General features: G+C 35.6%; 4 protein-coding genes across 4 annotated transcripts; all 4 read right to left on the bottom strand.

The window, feature by feature from the left end:
* Positions 1-425: 425 nt before the first annotated feature.
* MONOS_9987 (putative 60S ribosomal protein L5-2) lies at positions 426-1,680 on the bottom strand. The gene is made up of 2 exons (XM_067880535.1): positions 1,639-1,680; positions 426-1,559 (listed from the first exon to the last, which is right to left on the bottom strand). The coding sequence occupies exon 2, from the start codon at positions 1,535-1,537 to the stop codon at positions 617-619; it is 921 nt and encodes a 306-aa protein (XP_067730146.1). The 5' UTR covers positions 1,538-1,559; positions 1,639-1,680; the 3' UTR covers positions 426-616.
* A 2,604-nt stretch (positions 1,681-4,284) lies between these two features.
* On the bottom strand, positions 4,285-12,040 carry MONOS_9988 (uncharacterized protein; the record flags this gene model as incomplete). The annotated part of the gene is made up of 2 exons (XM_067880536.1): positions 4,285-11,046; positions 11,308-12,040. The coding sequence occupies 2 exons, from the start codon at positions 12,038-12,040 to the stop codon at positions 4,742-4,744; spliced, it is 7,038 nt and encodes a 2,345-aa protein (XP_067730147.1). The 3' UTR covers positions 4,285-4,741.
* Positions 12,041-14,072: 2,032 nt separating this feature from the next.
* Positions 14,073-15,886, bottom strand: MONOS_9989 (putative acetaldehyde dehydrogenase). Its single transcript, XM_067880537.1, has 3 exons — positions 15,781-15,886; positions 14,305-15,709; positions 14,073-14,150 (listed from the first exon to the last, which is right to left on the bottom strand). Exons 1-2 carry the CDS (start codon positions 15,855-15,857, stop codon positions 14,431-14,433), a joined length of 1,356 nt encoding a protein of 451 aa, XP_067730148.1. The 5' UTR covers positions 15,858-15,886; the 3' UTR covers positions 14,073-14,150; positions 14,305-14,430.
* Positions 15,887-16,055: 169 nt separating this feature from the next.
* On the bottom strand, positions 16,056-20,115 carry MONOS_9990 (uncharacterized protein). The gene is made up of 6 exons (XM_067880539.1): positions 20,012-20,115; positions 19,777-19,952; positions 19,586-19,698; positions 19,260-19,494; positions 18,497-19,082; positions 16,056-18,311 (listed from the first exon to the last, which is right to left on the bottom strand). The coding sequence occupies exons 1-6, from the start codon at positions 20,064-20,066 to the stop codon at positions 16,531-16,533; spliced, it is 2,946 nt and encodes a 981-aa protein (XP_067730149.1). The 5' UTR covers positions 20,067-20,115; the 3' UTR covers positions 16,056-16,530.
* Between the last annotated feature and the right edge of the window lie 78 nt (positions 20,116-20,193).

Below are 20,193 nucleotides of genomic sequence, written 5' to 3' on the forward strand. Positions count from 1 at the left end.
TCAACAAAAATTATCCCAGATTTCAAATCTTGCTTCGATTTTTCATTTGGCAATGAAAAATATGTGCTGAGGGTCGAGATTGCTTTCCCCTTTTCGTCGTCCAAATACGCAAAGAAATCATTTTCGTCTCCTTGTTGAACAGCGAAAAGAGTTTTGGCAAATGACATTCTAAGATAAAAGTTGGTTTGATCATAATTTTTTCATTTATCTTTCAGAGACTTTTTTCAACGCAAACAATTAGCTAACATGCATATATGTTTCATATTTTAATAATTCATTGAAACTATCCTTTATTTCACAGAGTTTTCAGTTTGGTATTCTTACAAGTTATGATTGTCAAAATACTCAATAATTATTCAAATTATTTTCAGATTGATTGTATTTCATTGTTCATATGGGGAAAAAGGCATTGTTCTATAGCTCTTCATACGTTAAAAAGCATGATTGTTTGGTTATTTGATTATTTTTAACTATAAAGCGAAACGATGAAAAGGAAATCAAAATAGAACAAAGATAAAAATTGTTTGAATAATAGCTTTTGTTTCAGCAATTTTGAAATATCGCCTTTTCACGAGAGATCCGCTTTTTTGATGTTATCTTCTTTTTATTGTGATGTTTACATGTCAAGAAGAGCAGCATTGACAGACTTTTGCTTTCTCTTGATGTTGGCCAACTTTTGTCTGAATCTTTGTCTTCTCAACTTCAACGGCCATTTCTTCATTTGCCCTCCTGGGAACAATGGTCCTTTCTTTTCTGGAACTTTTTTCTCTGTTGGTTTGAATGATGGATCGGCTCTGATTGCTGCATGAGCGGACTTGTACATTGCTTCGACTTTATCAGCTGTGATTCCAGCCTTAATATATTGCGAGAAGTGGCTCTTGTATGCTCTTTCATCTTCTTTCTTCAGATCCTTCATGTATTTGGACACATGAATTCCAAAGATGTGCTCACGAAGAACAGCTGCATCAAGCTTCTTTGTTTTGGAGTTGTATCCAACAAGACGCTTGTCATTGTGTGGAATGTTCATACCACCATCAGTTGCTCCTTTCATAACTGCAAATACTTTTGATCCAGTTGTTGTTCTGTGAAGACCAACATCGAGGAAGGCCTTGAACGGGCGTGGTCCTTTTGCATTTGGAACAACTGGCTTTGATTCTCCGGTTGCTTCTTTCACACCTGGATACAATTTGTCAAGGTGCAATTTTGCCAACAAGCGGCGTGCAAGAAGAAGACCAGTTGCATAGCATGCAGCATAATTTGTGAGACCAACCTTGATGCCATATCTCTTGAGCTCGTGAGAATAAGCACTGCACATGCAGCTATCTCCGTACACATGGGCCATAACGATTTGGCAGATAACATCACGGTTTGTGATACGAACAACAAGTCTGTGCTTGGGGTTGTTGATGGTGCGCTGATCCTGAATAATAAGTGCCTTTCTAGCTGTATAATCAGTTTTACCTTCACGTCTACGACGATATTTTACTTGATAGCGACGATAATAAGCTTTATCTTTCTGAATTTTATGAAGCGGCATTTCTCTCGATAATGTAAACTCGCTGTTTATATATCACATAAAATCAAATGTAAAATTATTAAAAGTCTCAAGAATTTACAGGATCATAATAACAAGCTCACCTTTATAGCGTTAGAATAAAAAATTCTCGCAAAGCAAGATCTGTTATATAATTCATTCGAATAAAATTTTTTCTTTGATCAAATGGAAATATCATCAACTGCAATAAACAGTTATTGATTTGGTTTTCAAATGTTTGGGCAACGAATTTTTCTCAAACATTTGAAAATATTCGTTTATTTCGCAATGAAAAATTATTTTTTCAAAAAAGCGGAATGGAATTATCATCGTGAAGGTAACTTTTAAGTACAATGTGATTTATAAACCCACGCATTTTTATTAACTCGGTATTATTATTATTATTATTATTATTATTATTATTATTATTATTATTATTATTATTATTATTATTATTATTATTATTATTATTATTATTATTATTATTATTATTATTATTATTATTATTATTATTATTATTCTTTGTTTGTTGAAACAGAAGAAATAGTTGGAAAAAATAAAAAAGACAAACAGTTATTTAATTTATTGAATTGTTTTGTGAAAAAACCAAAAACTTTTGAATTCGATTTTCGTTCTTGATGATCAAAGGAATTTTTTGTTGATTTAATATCGTTTGTTTTGCTTGCTTTAAACCAACTTTCTTTTATTGTTTGTTTTTGATTAAAAGATCAAAAACTTTCTCAATGAAACTTTTCTATTCAATGCGTGTTATGTTTTTATCTTATTTTCCCACTGTTTTTCACACTTCACCGTTTTCATCAATTTAATATGAAAAAATGAATGTTTTTATTTTATATTAAAAGATACGAATTAAATATCAATGAACAATGAAAACAATTAATTGATGCATTGGTAAACTTTCTTGTTAGTCATTTTGAATTGAAAAAAAAAGAAAATAAGTATTTTAATCTTTCACAATAATTGATTTGTGTGATAAAAGAAACATCATTTCACATATTTTTGTCATTACAAATACTTTTTCAAGTTGTATTCTTTTTATGCACATCATTAAAAATATCGAATAACATCGTATCGCATGAAAATATTTTGATTTTCATATTAAATTGATGAAAACGGTGAAGTGTGAAAAACAGTGGGAAAATAAGATAAAAACATAACACGCATTGAATAGAAAAGTTTCATTGAGAAAGTTTTTGATCTTTTAATCAAAAACAAACAATAAAAGAAAGTTGGTTTAAAGCAAGCAAAACAAACGATATTAAATCAACAAAAAATTCCTTTGATCATCAAGAACGAAAATCGAATTCAAAAGTTTTTGGTTTTTTCACAAAACAATTCAATAAATTAAATAACTGTTTGTCTTTTTTATTTTTTCCAACTATTTCTTCTGTTTCAACGAACTAAGTAAAAACCGGACTTTTTAATCACCAAATCGGGTGAATATGTTACTTCAAAATTTTTTATTGAAAAATAGTGTACTTTTTTATTGACTTTTTGCGATCAAAAAATATGAATGAAATGAGTTCATTTTTTGAGATCCTTGTGAGGTCACGAAACATAATATAGTGATATCAATAATACCTGTAAATAGATATGAGAATCATATTTATATAGAAATCTGAGAGAGAGTTATTAAAGTTATGAGAGAAACAATTTTTCTGTGCTTTGTGCAAAACAGCTTGAAAGTTCAAATTTTCACACATATTTTTGTATTTGTGTTTCATATTTTGAACAAGTGTTTTTGAGTAGTTTATTTTGCTGCATTTTCATGTGAAAAAGAAAATAGAATATGGGTGATTATTTTTGAAATCATAACTTTTTTCGGAGTGTTCATTTTTTAAGGTTGTTTTCGATTGTGAAGGATTTTTGTCTTTAATCTGTGTTTTTATCACAACTGAATTAAAAATAAATGTTTTTGCTCAAATAATGATGTTGATGTCTTCGATAAAACTTTTCTTTTTTTTGTGCTCTTTCGTTGATCTTTGAGTGAAATTTTTAGAACCGAAAATTCTGAAAGAAAAAATATGATTTCAAAAATAATCACCCATATTTTCATCAAATTTATTTTTTAACTTACTAAACATCAAAAGAATAATAATTATAATGTTGATTTGCTTTTGTTTTCATGACAATATTATTATTGTGAATTGGATTAACAATTCGATGAAAATATTCAATTTTCATTTTCTCATGACAAAAATAACAAAAGAAACTTTTCAAGAAATAATAAAATTATCTGTTTTTCTTGAGAAAGATGAACTGTTGCTTTTGTCGAAAAAATGAAAATTATATAAACAAAAACAGCATTTTATTGTTACAATATAGAGAATAAAAATCTTTCATTTCCACGGAAATGGGAAATGAATTCGTTTCAGTATTTCAACTTTCACATAAAATTGATTCATTTTGAAATGGCAATTCTCAATCTGTTGAAAACATTTTGGTTCCCATTGCATGTTATTCGAATGATATTCATGAATAACTGTTTTTGATTAACAACTAAATGATGAAATTTGTTCAAAGCAAATTGAAAGTTAATAATGAAGAATTATTTCCAAAGACTCAAAAATGCAGAAATCATTGCTTATGTATTGATTGATTATTTTGTATTCCTCTGTTGCACGGCTAGTTGAAAAAATCGCTTGCCTTTCAAAAAAAAAAAAAAAAAAAAAAAAAAAAAAAAAAAAAAAAAAAAAAAAAAAAAAAAGATCTCTTTTTTTGTTAAACACAACCATTATTTGTTGTTTAATTAATAAACATTGGTATATGAAGGAAGAAAAAGTTTTTTTTTTTCAACACATCCTTGCTCAGATTTTTTCCCTATATATATATATATATTTATAAATTACAAAAACATTAATATAAAAGGATTCCTCATCTGTTTCTCTGAATTCCAGAGAAAGTTCAAAATGAAAAACTGATTGAACTCAAATGCTTTGCTTCGACAACTCAAGCCCAAATTTGTTCTCAGAATCGAGAAAACGAATAATATTTGAACGCTTCCCAAAACAAAATTATTTTGAATGGAAAGATAATGCATCATAAATTTTCAATTTGATATAAATGCAATTATAATTTAGGCTTCTTCATTGATTATTCTTTTTAAGCATTTGAAGCCTTATTCGTAACTTTAATATTATCGGTTGACATTTTTTCACAATTTGTTTTTTGCATTGTGATATTATTCTATTCACGAACAGCGAGAGAACTGCTCCTCTCAAAGCTGCATCCTTTGTCATCAACATAGTACTGCAAATCAATTGCATCTGACATCGTTAACTGAACTGCGCCAGCTGGAGCATGACTTATGAAAATTCGTTTTATTTCAATTAGAGTTGGGCGTGTATTTGCTTGGGTTGCTAGGCTCCTCTTTATTAACTGCAAATATGTTGTTTCAATGGAAAATAAATTTGGTCTCTCTCCATTGATAATCTTCTGTCCAGCTGTTTCAGCCTCATAGTCTCCAAATGGGATTTGAAGAGTCAAGCACTCCCACAGCATCATCCCAATCGAAAAGGCAACTGATTCCTTTGTTGCTCCCATTTTCTTATTGATCTGCAGCTCTGGCGACTTCCACCTCAAGCACTCTTTTTTGAAATCATCTTCATCCTCAAAGGCTGAAGAAGGAAGAGAGTCACTTTCGTCATCACTTGCAGAAGTCACAACAGTTGACGAAGAGATAGAGGATGAATCTGAGTCATCATCAGACAAGAAGTCTGAGTGCATCACAATGCAAATCACCATATGCTCTGAGAAGAGAACAATGTGCGGACTTAGATTGGCAAGAGATTGAAGTGGGTTGTCCATTTCATCAAATGAATGAAGCGCAAGATTAGCCACCCAGAACAGGATTTGGACAGCTGTATATTCTCTCTCCTGAAAGGTGCCAATCGCCATCTCTTTTTTCTCATTCCTCCCATGCAATAACATGAACAACGAATCCCTCAGATCAACAATCAACTTCTCATGAGGGGATGAACAGGCCATCGCATCCACTAGATTCGACATCGATGAGGTGGTTGGACACAGATCTTCTCCTCGAACAAATGTTGAATCTGAATCAGTTGAACATGTCGAAGATATTGATGGTGATGGAGTTCTCTTCCTTATCTCTTCTTCATCAACCTTCTCAAGAACCCAATCAGGAATCTTGTCTGAATCTCTTCCCAGAATATTTTCTGTTGATCCGCTTTCAGAAAGAAGATGCTCCGATGACTCAGAGTGTCCTAAGCTTTTCGCATACACTCTTTTCTTCATCCTTTCTTCATTCTTCTTCTCTGTCTCTCTTTCTGCTCTTCGCCACTGCTCTTCAGGCGATATCTCCATCGTCACCATCTCCATCAGTTTCGGATCCTTCTTCACAGTGTCATTCACTATCTCTTCCAATTCTTCTGTTCTTCTCTTTTGCTTTCTCCATCGTACAATGAATATTATTGAAACAGTGAGAACAATCAAAAGAATAACAACAAGCGCAATAACAATCAACAACCAATACGATTTTCCTTCTTTTCCTCGTTCAACTGCTTTATCACTTTCTGGTTTTGATTCTGTTTTATTCTTCAGTATCTGTGGAGAAGTTGCAGCCAATTGTTTTCCAAACAGAATCATCACTGATACCTCTGTTTCATCTGCAACCTTTGAAATATTTTCTGATGGGATTATTCCAATCACTTCAGTTTCTGATACAAAACCATCTTTCTCAAACTGATGAATCTCAGCCAACTCCACATCTCCTGTTTTATACACAAGTCTGAATGACAAGTCACAAGGCACAAAAAGTGATCCCTCGAATTTCACAACAACATCTCTGTCATTTTCACTGATTGATACCTCTTCCAATTTGGAAATGAAGAAAGGAGATGACCTTTCTGCTGTCATTCCTCCAAGAGTGCATCCATCATCCAGGATCCAAAGAGATAAATTGGGAAACACTCCATCTCCCCCTTTCAAACTGGAAATGGTCAATGAGGCAGACTCCGAACAAATGATGTTTCGACGAAGAGAGGGATATTTTTCAATGAATGGATTGTTGTTCAAAAACTCTCCTTTCTCGATTGTCACATTGCCAGCAGACACTGACAATCCACCCGATGAAGCATTCGAAATTGTCACATATTTCATCATTATTGTTGAGTTTGTTGAATGAACAAGAGACCCACTCCATTGACAGATATCTGTGATTGCATTCATATTTTCAGTTTTGCTTTCTTTCATAAGCACTCCAACAAATCTGCACAAATCCATCGAAACGTTCGTTGCATTGCTCAATTTCATAACACTCCCTTTGCCAGACATGGAACAACAGTTTGAGCAAGAGCAATTAGAAAGAGATATTTGAGCAGAAGTTGAAAAAGCAGTGAGAACAGAAGTGCCTTCTGAATTTCTTGAACAGTTGTTGAATGAGGAGCTTCCAATGGAAATTGTTCCTGAAGTTGAATCATTTATTGAAAAGATGCAGCCATCAGACAGTTTCACTCCATCTGCATCAATTCCATTGAATACAACTTTTTTGCATCGATCGATGACAAACACATTTCTCATCGCTTCAAAATTATCCATTTTCACATTTGTCATTGATATCTCATCTCCTTTTAGCAGAAACGAAGGCTTCTTGAACGAAAGCATCAATATTAAGCAGTTATCAACATGAAGAATACCAATTACAATTGTCAACAATGTTGAATTAATAAAAACAATAGGTTGATTGTTGCTTAACCCTCCAGCAGAAGAGAAATTAACAAATAAAAGAGAAAGCTGTCCACTTGCTTCATGAATGACTGAACTTCCAGAATAAGAAAACGACTGGCCAAAGTTGAATTTCAATCTCTCAAACCGAACTTTCTCTGATGTTGTGATAAGACCGCCCTCATTGATATTAATTGTTGAGTTCAGATGCACCAAAGCAGTTGATGGAGATTGCAATGAGCGGATGATCACATCATGCACATCACATTCCCCATTGATGATAGTTTCCTCTGAAATCAACAGCTGAGAATACGATGAAGGAATGATATGCTGAACTCCAATATCCAATGAGTGGCATGGTGCACTCAACTCTCCACATTGCTTGCTGTCCGCGTGATTATCCGCAACAGAAGACACAAATATCGTCTCACTCTGATATTTCACAACTCTCAACAGAAGATCCTCTTCCCCAACAAACGAGTCTGTTGTGGCACCCCATATTGCAAGATCCTTCACAAACGGTGTTCTGAAATCCAAAAGAAATTGTTCTTCAACTATTTGCGCATCGATTGAATAGCATTTCACATACACATCTCTTCCTCTGAATGCAGAGTTATCTTTGAATGTGATATTCAACAACAAAAACTTCAGAGGATGCTCAGCTGTCGAGGTGCATTCCAGAAACAGCCACCCGCCTCTTCCAGTGCTCGAGCAGAAACATTCAGAAATCGTGCAAAATGAACAGTCAAACTTTCCTCCCTCATTCAACACAGAAAACATCCCTCCTCCCTTTCCACACTTCGTTCCTCCACACTTCTTCATCGTTGTGTTTCTTGTCACAATTTTCAATGGCTCATCTTCAATTTCGTTCCAAATGATAGGAATATCATTGGTTGCATTCTGAGTGACTTCTTCAAACAAACTCCACTCAATGACAATATCTTGTTCCTCTTCATTTGTCTCTCTTCTTGAACTCTTTGAAATACTCAATCCGCTTGCTCCTTCCAGCTCAACATTTTTCATTGTCAGGTTTTTCACATTCAATATCGTTGTTGACAGCACAGAAATAACATCATGCGAAAAACAAAGTGACTGAATCGTCACCAATTCCAATTGAACAGTTCCTCCATCTGCTTTGATCAACCCAATGCTAATTATTTCTTCTCCGCTTTCTTCCATTTTTGTGAAGGAGCAGTACTTCACAGTCAATAATCCCTCACTTGAGTCAACATGAATGAAAAAATTGACTCTTCCTGTGAATGAAGATGGAACAATAAAGTCAATCAGCTCGAGATTTGAAATTCCAGAAATCTTCATTGCTGCATCCTCTGCTACTTCAAGTGATGAGAGACACTCCAAAACACACTGATTGTTATCATCTGATTTTATTGAAATTCCACTCGCATCAACACATTTTTTAAGAATCGCTTTTTCAATGATGTTAATATTCTTTTCATTTCCCTCAGGCAATCGATCCATTGAATAATCAATTGAAAGGCAAGGATAATCCGAGAATCCACAAGTGCAAACATCTTTCCCATTGCCCCCAATAAATATCTCTGAGCCAATTGCGAACCAGAAATACACCAATGGAATGGCATTCAATGTATCATTCCCATCAAACCCTCTCATCGAATCCAATGAAATATCTGCCAGATGTTCTGACACAAATGGAAGAGAAGTGTTTGTGATGCTCTTCGTCAAGTTGGATGATTCAACAAACAGGTCATTTCCATATTTTGCAACATTTGGTTTTTCTGAATCAAAAACAGGAGATGAGATCACAAATAAAGAATCATCATCAATCAGCTTCAGTGCCATCCCTCCCCCAAAGCCAGTCTTTTCTTCTTCTGCTGGTGCCGTGCATCCTATGAATGTGCATGAAATAATATTCAATTGAGTATTCCGTTTCATCTGCACATTGAGAGCACCTCCTCTGCTTTCATCAGCCAGCACTGAGCATTCATCAAAATCACATTTTTCAATATTTATTTCTGTGTTCGTATTTTCATCATCGCTATTATCAAAGCTTATGCAGCCTCCATTTCCAGTTGTTCTTTCTATTTCTGTGAAATTAGAGTTCGTCATGTTCAACCACAGAGTGCTCATTAACTCAGCCTTTATTCCACTTCCAGACAACGAGATCAATGAATTTCTTCTCAAATCAATCGATGAAGCGGAGAATTTGTCGATTGTCAAAATTCCCGATTCAACAGACAAGAACAGAAATGTCAATTCAGATAAAGGATCTTGAAGGGAAATGGAGCAATGAGACAAAGTCAGTTGTGAAAAAGATGATATGAAAGTGGAGTGTGATGAAAGAGATGGAGGAAGAGAGAAGATGAGTTTTGATAATTCTGTTTCAATTCTTGTTGTTATCATCGCTGAATTGGATGTTTCACTTGAATCGGAGACTGACCAGCCACTTTGATCATCATTTCCTCTGATTTCGTGTTTCTGCCCTTCAAATGTCAATTCATCACTCATCAAAATCATTCCATTCACATTCACTTTCTTTGTTCCTGTTTGTCTTGTGAGTGAATGTTTCATTGTTAAACAAGGGAATTGGACAATTCCACAGCGCGAATGATTGGATGCCTCAATATTGCTCACAAAGATTTCTTCTGGTGTGGGAAGGAGATAGATGCACAGAGGAATGGCCACACTGTTGTTTCCGTTGTCATATCCCCTCACTCTGTCAACAGAATTCAAAGAGGCTGTAACACATGTAATATTTTGTGACTTTGCAGTCACTTCCAGATTTGGTGAAATGACAAAAATATCTCTTCCCCATTTGGCTGTGTTTGTTCCGAATGAAGAGGATATCAGGAAATTTGGATTCTCATTCAATAATCGAAGAAGGATTCCTCCTCCAAGACCATCTGTTACCGAGCAATAGCATTCATCAAAAGATCCACCATTCACTTTCACTTCATTCTCATTCCCGACAAATAGCTTCATTGATCCTCCATTCTCTGATTCTGTGCTTCCACATCCTGAAAATGAACAAGAATTCAAATTAGCATTGACCTTGTCGTTGGAAAATGAGATGACAGCAGATCCACTCGTTGTTCTCTCAATTCCACTAAACGTGCATTCGGAAAGTGTCAATGAAATTTCATTTGTTGAAGAAAGCGAAAACAACGAAGTTGTGGAGATAGTCTTTTCCCAGTTCACGTTTTCCATCTGAAACATTCCACTCTGAACATTGATCAGCTCTGTGGTGAATGCTGTTTGTGCGGAGTGTCCGCTTCCAGCAGATATGTTCAGTCCACTTATATGCATCTCTCCTGTTTCAGTAATCTCAAACAGCCTTGAACCACGATTATTTGTATGTACCGAATCATGCACAAGAACAAAATCCCTTGCAGTCAATGTGCCTGTTGAGACTGAAAAAAGAGACAACCCAGATGCTTCAAATTCTGTTTGGATTGTTGAGCTTAAATCGCTTTGGCCATATATTGTGAAAGTGTTGGAACTGCAGTCCACACTCCTGGTCTCTTTTATTGTTCCTAAAAAGACTTCGACTTTGGGAACTAAGCCTGGAATGAGTTGTGTGACGCAACGGCTGATCGTGCAACATGGATGACTTTCATCCAGTCCACAGGCAAATGTGTCTTTGGCATTGGGTTCTGTTGTGGTTGAAGAAACAAATCTGATCACTCCGAAATCGTTTCGAAGCCAATCGCTACGATCAGCAAGTGAACTGTAACTTGAACTAACTCTGTTTGTTGATTGCCTTGTAGAATAGCAACTTGGATCAATATTATTAGATGTTGAATCATGAAGAGCAATATCATGCCCACCTATAATGCATGTGTTATTGTGGAAAAAACAATAAAAAAATAAAATTCCGTTGTTATTTGTATTTAGCAACAAGCAAACTGCTCCTCCAAAAAGTGAATAGCAATGATAAAATAAACAATTTGAGAAAATAATTTGAATTGCACCGTCCCAATGAAAAATTGCTCCTCCGCAAGAAGTTGAAGAATTTGGCGCTTGACAAAATTTGAAGAATGAGTTAATAACGCATTTTTTTTGTTTTTGAGTAGTTTCATTTAAAATACTTATTCCTCCTCCATCATTGGCAGCAGAACAATTATTAAAATAGCAATCATCAACCATCGGTTGAATATATATTGTTTCAAACTGAATCCCTCCTCCACCCCAATCTGTAGTACCATATGTAACACATTGATCAAATGTTGAATGAAGCACAATGCATTCAGCGATTTTCAAAGCATATATTCCTCCGCCTCTTGAAGAGGAAGCATTGCATCTAGTGAAAGAACAATTTTCAACAGTCAAAATTGCATTTTCATTGTCATGAACATAAAGAGCACCCCCTTGTGGTGCTGTGCAATCAGTCCATTCACACAATGAAAAGGATTGACTATCTGTCAAATTCATTTGTCCTTTTTTCTGAAGAGCATTCATTTCTCTTTTCCCGAAGCTTACAGTTGTGTTTCTGCAGATGAATTCATGTGAAGAATGCGATCCACTCGAGATTCCTCCTTCAAACGCATTTACACACGAATAAATGAGGCAATTCTCCATCGAACTTCGAAAACATGAATGCTCCATGTAATAATCACTTTTCTTGCAAGATTTCACAGACATGTTCCTGAAGGAACAGTCATTGATCTGTTCGCTGTGGCTCTTCCCTGAAACAAGAAAATTGTCTGAAGAAGAAACAGCCAGATCCGATATGATGGAATTTCTCAAAATGGCAATATTTGAATTATCAGATGAAAAAACAAGACTGGAAGGGTTGACATTCATTTGGGGGATCAAAGTCATGTTTGCGAGGCAGATTGACCCACTTTGCAAATGAAATGGTGATTCCGACTTTTGGAAGGAAATGCAGGAATCCAACGCCACATTCGATTTATCTGTTATTAGAATAAATGGTGTGGAAGAATATTCAACTGCCACATTTTTCAGTCCAACTGAAGAATTGGAAAAGCGAAAAAATGAATAAATCGCTGTGCATGTTCCTGCCTTCCATCTTTTCATTCCTAATGCTTTTCTCTGTTCTGAAAAATAATTATTATTGCCATTTGCGAAAAATTGTGTATCAATTGAGTTGACTTGACCAATATATAAACAGTAATTTAAAGTAATTCTATTTGTTAAAATACCTGGGTTTTTAAATATGGCTGTTCCATAAATGACTTGATACTTAAATGTCTCTGCTAATATCAGGCATGCTAAAAGGAGCAAATGCATGCTTATCGAGAATAAAAATCAGTTTTGATTTGAAAAATAAAATATAATACAAACGATCAATTTTCATTTTCTTCTCACATTAATGATAATTGGAATGATTCAATTGAAATACTCGCAATAAAATTTGAAATACATTGTAGATGATGCAATGTCAAAATCATCCTATTTTACGATTGACCAGCTGAAAACTGTTAATGTCGAAAAAAATATTTTTCAGTAAATCATAATTACTTTTTGAATGGTGAAAATTGTTTGTAAAATGCAATGCTGTACTTGTTTGATGAATTTATTGATGTTATTTCAACAGTTATTTGGAATTGATGTTTATCAAAAATTGTTTAAAAAGATCCATTGGAACTGGAAAAGACAGTTTTCAAACCAATATTTGCAGCTTTCTTGATTGTTATTCGTCAAACATTTTTGTTCTGGTATCAATTTGGAAGGAATAATGACTGATGAACCATTGTTTTGTTTTCAGATAACTTTTTCTTCTCGACTTCTGTTGAACATGCAGTCAATTATCTCTAGGAATCCAATGAAAATGTATTCTGTTGAGAAAAAAATTTTTTATTTTGATGTGTCAAATTATTTTTGAAGAGTTTCTTTTATTTTATTTTCAAATAAAAAAGAATTTCAAATATAGTTTGTGTTAATAATGGTGGACACTTTCAATAACTGTGGACAGTGGTATTATTTCAACTACCGTTGATAGTTGAATTTTGACAATAAATCCAATTATTCCCTCATTGAATATGAACTTCTGAGACATGCAGTAATGTTACAACTTGCTTCCAGGAATAAAGAATGATTCATTTTTGAATGACTGATAAGTTTGTATTCAATGAAGGAACAGTTGGGCTTATTATCGAAATGAAACTTTCAATGGTTGGAGAGATAACGCGACTGTCCACAGCAATTGAAAGTGTTCACCATTATTAACACTAACTATATTGCTTTCATATGGCTTTTTTCAAATCTCATTTCAATGCTTGAATTGAGTTATTTTCAACCCAAACAATTGCAAATAACTCAAATATGGAAAATTGAAAAATATAAAAATGTCCTTTTAATGTAATTTAGTTTATTTATCAAAAAAATTATTAAAAATGTTATAAGAGGACAGTTGTTTTTCAGAACGAAAACCCTTAAAAAGAAAAATATTTGAAAAACATTGGGTCAACACCAAAGAGTGTTGATGAAAGTTAACTCGAAAACATTTAGCCTTTTCATAAAGCTTATTTTTAATTTTTAAGGAACCCTTAAAGTGGCCTTATGCCAATTATTGGAATTAAATGATGAATAAACAAGCAAAAAATGTTCATTGTTATTTCCTTCTCCTCTGAATAATTTTGAAATTCAAGAATTAATTGCATTATTATTTATAATGTTTTTCAAATTTTCATTAATATTATTTTGTTAGCTTATTGTGAAAAAGTTCTGCTTAAAGCATGCGTAGTGGATTTTATGAATGAGAACCGTCAGAAATAGAAAAGCAATAGCTTTACGTTTTTAGTAATTCTTTCGCTTTTATTTCCCAGTCAAACAGTTTTTTTCTTTGCAAAGTTAAAAATAAGTGAATAAAAAATCTCTTTTAACGAGTTGATGCAATTTTTTCTGAATTACTAAATTTTTCAAATGAAAAAGCTGAATGTAGACCTAAACTAAATATCAATGCAAAAAACTTATAAAAGGTTCATAAATTATAATAAAAATAATTGAAAAATATTACGAAACGAAAGCAACTTAATTTTATTGAACAAAAAGTACTTTTTCTATTACTCATTCATTTTTTTTTAAAAAAAATATTTAATACTTATTATTTCTTCTCAATATACCTCGAATAATAATCCATTAAGTGCTTCATGTAATATTCAACAATTGGCTTACCGTTAAATCATCTCTTTCCCCGAAAATATAAAAATAAATTAAAAAAAGAAATTCATTCAATAATTTCTGCTCATTTATAATTCTCCATAATAAGCCTTTTTAAACAACTCCTCAACATCCCTTGCAGAAGGTGTGCGAGGATTTGGTGGAGTGCACTGGTCTTCCAACACAGCAGCACAAAGTGCTGGCAATTTGGCCAAAAATAGAGCTTCGTCCACTCCGCATTCCTTAATTGTGGACGGCCTATCGAGGCTTTTTGCCAATTTTCGAACTTCTTGAACCAAGCTCAATGTTCCTTCTTCTGGTGTTTTTGCTGGTAATCCCAATATACGTGCCATTTTCGAGTATCTAAACAAAGGCTCTTTCAAATGACATCTTTCCAAGGCAACTGGATCGGCTTCCTTTTGACTTTCTTCTTCTTTTTGCGCAAATGGACCAATTCGTGCATTAAATTCGATAACAAAAGGAAGAAGCACAGAGTTTGCTCTTCCATGAGGGATATTATATTCTCCACCCAGCTTATGTGCCATGCTGTGAGTGAGTCCTAAGAATGCATTCGCAAAAGCCATTCCTCCAATGCACGCAGCATTATGCATTTTCTCTCTCGAAATCTCGTCTCCAACACGATAACTTTTCTCCAAATATTCAAACACCATTTCAGCTCCTTGAAGGGCAAGCCCATCTGTATAATCAGAAGCTTCTTTTGTTACATAAGCTTCGATGCAATGTGTAAGAACATCCATTCCACAATCTGCAATCAAATTTTTGGGTAATGTTTTTGTAAACTGTGGATCCATAATAGCCACATCAGGAATAAAGGAGTCATTTACAAGAGCCAATTTACCTTTTTCGTGACCGTGATCAGAAATAACAGAAAAGCACGTAACTTCACTTCCTGTTCCGCTTGTTGTAGGAATTGCAACAAATTTTGCTTTCTTTTGTTCTTCGGAAATTATCAAAGAACGACTTCCATATGGCTCAAAGTTTCTTCGCATTTCATCAAAGGATAAATGAGGATTATTGTATAAAAGCCACATCCCCTTTGCCGCATCAATTGCAGTACCTCCACCAAGTGCAATAATTACGTTTGGTCTAAATCTATTCATTGCATCAACACCTTTTTTCACGCATTCAATGTCAGGATGAGAAGGTATGTCCAAGTAAATTTCGCTGTGAACATACACCTGTCGACGTCGAAGGTAATACAAAATTCTGTCAACATAGCCAAGCTTTTTAACAGAGCTATCTGTTGCAATAAATGCGCGAGTAATATCATGCATTTTTTCAAGATATTGTATGGCATCATGTTCAAAGTACATTTTTGGTGGAATTTGGAAGCATCTGAATTTATCTCTGAAAAATGGCATTTACAGTTAAAAAGCATCATTGAATCTTTAAGAATTAAACGCTTAATATTTTCAAACTGCTCTTGCTTGCTTATAACTTGATTTGTTCTTTCTGCATCAGTTGAGCTTGATGAAGCTGAATTTGACATTGACATTTCTTTTTTATCAGATCATCCCATTTATTGACAATTTTTTGATAATTGTCTGTGAATATAATGGGGATACTTGAATGATAATAATGTTCATAACTGTTCAAGTTGAAGAGAATCTCTTTTATTAGCAATGATATCTTTCAAACATTTAATATCCGAAAAATATTGACTTTTTGAATTAGAGAAAAAGAAAAAAAAATATGTTTTTCATTTTTTATTTAATAAAATTCTTACAGATGTTAAAATTATCCAATTGCGTGAAAGATTTGGATAACGGTGTATGAAAAAATCTGACAAAAAGTGAATTATTTGTTTTACAACTACTCAAAGCAAATTTTGTAAATGCTTTTAGCTGAGAAACTAGAAAAATAATTTTCCAACTAAAAATTATTCTGTTCTACAATATTTCCATGTCTTTTCTCTTGTCTATTCATCTCATTTGGATTGAACGCTTTCGTAGACAAATGGCCATCGAAGAAAAATTTATCATCAGCTTTTCCATTGAAAATAAAAGATTCCCTATATTTTCTCTTTCACTTGCCCTCACTCATTCACACACACGCACACACTCTCAGTTCTTCATAGTCCGTCTCTATTCAACTTATAACCTTTCCTCTTCACTAACTTCACATCACATCACATCTCATTCGCATCCGCATTCAAACGCCATTCATCCTTAGTTTCTTCCGTAGCTCTTCCTCAACTTGTATCTGCGAGACAAAGGGCGGGACGAGCTGCTGCGGGCGGTGCTGGTTGAACGAGATCTTCTGCTTTGTGAAGATGTTCCTCTTCTCCACTCAGCAGACGACTCATTCGATGGATATGAGGGATAAGAATGGTAAGAGGGATAAGAAGGATAAACAGTGCTCGAAGAAGAAGAAGAAGAAGAAGGAGAAGGAGAAGTAGCTGTTCTGTTTGAGCTTGTGTTTCTCACACGTCTCAAATAGGCCTGCCACCTCGCCTCTCTTTCTCTCCTCTTCCTCTCCTTCTCTTCCAGCTCGAACTGATACATCCGCATCCACATCCTCTGCATCTTCAGGCGCCTCTCCGCATTCAGCCTCCGCAGCATCGCCAGCCGCAGCTCCAGCCGCGACGCCTCCAGCTCTTTCGCATCGCGCAGCCGCTCAAAAGACTCCAGACGCCGTTTTTGATTCGCATCAAGCTCAGAAACAGATCCGATTTCGTCTCTTTCTCCCAGGAGATTGGGGGAGGATCGATAGTAGCTGGAATCATAGAGCTTGCTGTCAGATTGCACCATCTTGCCTGCTTTCCTTGCAATCATATCATCATCATCATCTTCCTCTTCCTCTTCCTCTTCCTCTTCTTCTTCTTCATACCTCTCATCATCGTCCTCATCTTCTGCATCCAAGTAGCTTCCAGCCCTTCCTCTTCTGTTTGCCTCCAGCTTCTTCATCTCTTCATCAAATGCCTTGTCCATCGTCAGCTCGCGATGGCGTAGTCTGGCTGTGTCCAAATGCGACCCTTTCACCTCAAAATCACGCAGACTGCTTTCTCTTCCCCTGGGCGTGTCAAGTGCTTCATATTCATCATCATCATCTTCATCATCATCATTTTCATTGTAATTGTAATTGTCATCGTCATTGTAATCATATTCGTATTCATTTTCTGTGTCCTCGCTCAAATCAAAAAGAGTATCTTGCGATTTTCCACTCCCAACATCAACATATGCTGCATCGTATCCTTCATCATCATCATCATCATCATCATCATCATCTCCATAAAAGCCTGTTGGAATGCCATCACTTTCTGTTCTCTCTTTCCCTGCGATCTGCCTTTCAAGCCTGTCCCGCGTCCTCCTCTGCGCCTCTTTCCGCATCTGCGCCAGCAGACTGCTGTACAATTCAGAAATGTCATCGTCCCATTCGGCTCCTCCTCTAATCCTCCTATCACTTTTCGCTCCTACTATACATCCTCTTCTTCTACCAAAACCGCTTCTGCTTTGGCTTCTGCTTCTGCTTCTTCCTCCAGAGCTACTTCGTGGCCGGCTTGAGCTGCGCATCGAGCTCGCCACACTCGGACTTCTATACGCACTTCCTGGCCTGCTGCTGCTGATGCTGCTGCTTCTCCTGCAACTTCCTCCTCTGACGATACACCCACGTCGCGACCCTCCTCGACTCAAACTGCGCCGCAGCAGACTTCCCGAGCGTCCTCTGCTGCTGCTTCTGTCTCTGCTGAGGCTTCGACGAGAGCTCAGACTTCTGCTTCGGCTGCTGCTTCTGCAGTTTCTGCAATTTCTGCAGCATCTGCTTCTGCTTCTGTAGAATGAAGCAGGAGGATAGCATTCGTCTGGCTTCTGCAGCATCACAACGCGTTTGCGTCTGTCCCCGTAAGAAGACGCAGAAAGAGGACGAGCGCTGCTCAGCGCCATCGGCGGCTTGGGCGGAAGATAAGGCGGCGTTGGAGTTGTTCCGCGGTTGACCATCTGTGGCCTTCTCCCTTTTCATTTTATTTCATTTCATTTATATATATATATATTATTTTTTTGGTTGAGTGGGAGATTTTGATTGGGTTCATTTTTATAAATGAAGATAAAATAAGAATGAAAAAGAAGTAGAAGAAGAAGAAGAAGAAGATTATTTTAAAAAAAAAGCTAATAAATACAAATGAAAAGTCATTCACACCAAAGTCACTCACAATTCTTCTGTTGCTGTCTGTTGAGCGTCTCGAAGATGACGACACCGACCGGCGTGAATAAGAGGCCGACGAAGCAGAATTTGGGCGCAGCTGGCTCATGTTGCGCGACCTGCGTGTGCCGACAAGTGGAGACTGAGGCCTTCCTTTCACATCCATCTGCCTCCGGATCAGCTCTGCCAGGAAGCGGATCTGCTCCCCTTGCTCCCTCACCTTCCGCCGCAGCATCGCCAGCTCGCTTGAAGCTCCTATTCGCTTGCGCTCGCTTCTTTCCATTTCCATTTCCCCGTCTTCTTCTTCTTCTTCTTCCTCTTCTGTTTCCTCTTCCTCTTCCTCCTCTTCCTCTTCTGTCCCTTCCTCCTCTCCGTTCTCTTCGCTCTCCCGCAGCTTCTTCGTCAGGTCAATGGCCTTGTCGAGCTCAACCAGCTCAGCCTCCAAAAGATTCGCCTTCTGCTTAAGCACCGCTGTCTTCCGCTGCGTGTTGTGCAGGTCGCTCTCAAGTGAAGTGCTTCTCCCTGGCTCTTCTGCTTTGCGCTGCTTCTGGCGCTTCTCGTTGTCGGCTTTGCTCGCGTCCTTCTGCATTTGAGACACAGATAAATACGGTTGAAATGAAAATTTTCATTCATTTATTAATTCATTCATTCATTTTATTGTATTAAAAATTAATATTTTAATTGCAATTTTTAATTAATAAAGCATTCAAAAAGCAAATACAATATACAAAAATAAGAATGAAAGATAAAAATTTCACACATTCAGTTTATAGCGCAATAACGAAATTGTACGATCTCTTTTTGCTCTAATTTCCATCAGAACTGCAGCTTCTTTCATTAACGAGTCTGTAAGCTCAACCAATTCGGATAGCCTTGTCCTCAAAAAACTTGCATCTTCAAGAGATCTAAACTTTTGTCCCGCTGGTATTTGCCTCTGCTTCATTTTGTCCTGCCCAATGAGATGCCCTAAGCCAATTATCCATGTTTCAAATTCACTAAATTTTAAAATATTAAATATTGATATTTCATTCAACAAATTTCAAAATGATCTTTTTAAAAAATGTGTAAATAATATCAAGAAATAACCTTTTAGTTGGGGAATATATGTCAATCGGTTTTGGGTCTGCATTAATTGCAAATGAAAGAGATAAGGCTGAAACAACGATCATCTCTTCGCTTTGAGTTTTGTTTTGAAGTGCCTATAATCCACAAATATACAACCAAAAATAAACATAAATAAACAAAGTTTGAGTTTTGAAAATCAAATTTGGTTTTACCTGAGAATCAGGACTTATGACAACTGACTTAATTTTTGAAATCGGTAACATATTATCTGCATCAATAGTAAGAATATCTTTTTTTGGATTTAGCCAATATATATATTGTCTGGATTGGTCAAGCGCCAGCCATCTCAAGTGCAATCCGTTTATTTCTTGTTTCAAAAGCAAACATCCTAAAATACATTTAAAATTTTAACTGAAATTCAAAATGTGCATTCGTCTTTACACAAGCCTTTTTGCATTTTAGCAACACATTGTTCGGCGCGTTCTGGAGTAACGTCAAACATTTATGCTAAAAATTCTACAAAACTTCAAAATAATAATAAAGAGATCTACACCATAAGAGGAACAAAAAATTTTGAAGATTTGAAGAATGTTCATTTATCCAACGATTTTCATATTAAATTATAGCTG

The sequence above is a fragment of the Monocercomonoides exilis genome (genome assembly GCF_001643675.1).
Source record: "Monocercomonoides exilis strain PA203 chromosome Unknown scaffold15-1837935, whole genome shotgun sequence".
NCBI classification, from domain to species: domain Eukaryota; phylum Preaxostyla; order Oxymonadida; family Polymastigidae; genus Monocercomonoides; species Monocercomonoides exilis.

What these genes read in the sequence shown, in the direction of transcription:
- MONOS_9989 (XM_067880537.1), bottom strand. Translation starts at nt 15,857, where the DNA reads ATGTCAATGTCAAATTCAGCTTCATCAAGCTCAACTGATGCAGAAAGA. An exon ending in GTTATAAGCAAGCAAGAGCA is followed by an intron (nt 15,710 to 15,780) that starts GTTTGAAAATAT and finishes GCCATTTTTCAG; the next exon opens with AGATAAATTCAGATGCTTCC.
- MONOS_9990 (XM_067880539.1), bottom strand. Translation starts at nt 20,066, where the DNA reads ATGTTTGACGTTACTCCAGAACGCGCCGAACAATGTGTTGCTAAAATG. An exon ending in TCATAAGTCCTGATTCTCAG is followed by an intron (nt 19,699 to 19,776) that starts GTAAAACCAAAT and finishes TGTGGATTATAG; the next exon opens with GCACTTCAAAACAAAACTCA. An exon ending in TATTGCGCTATAAACTGAAT is followed by an intron (nt 19,083 to 19,259) that starts GTGTGAAATTTT and finishes TCTCAAATGCAG; the next exon opens with AAGGACGCGAGCAAAGCCGA.
- MONOS_9987 (XM_067880535.1), bottom strand. Translation starts at nt 1,537, where the DNA reads ATGCCGCTTCATAAAATTCAGAAAGATAAAGCTTATTATCGTCGCTAT.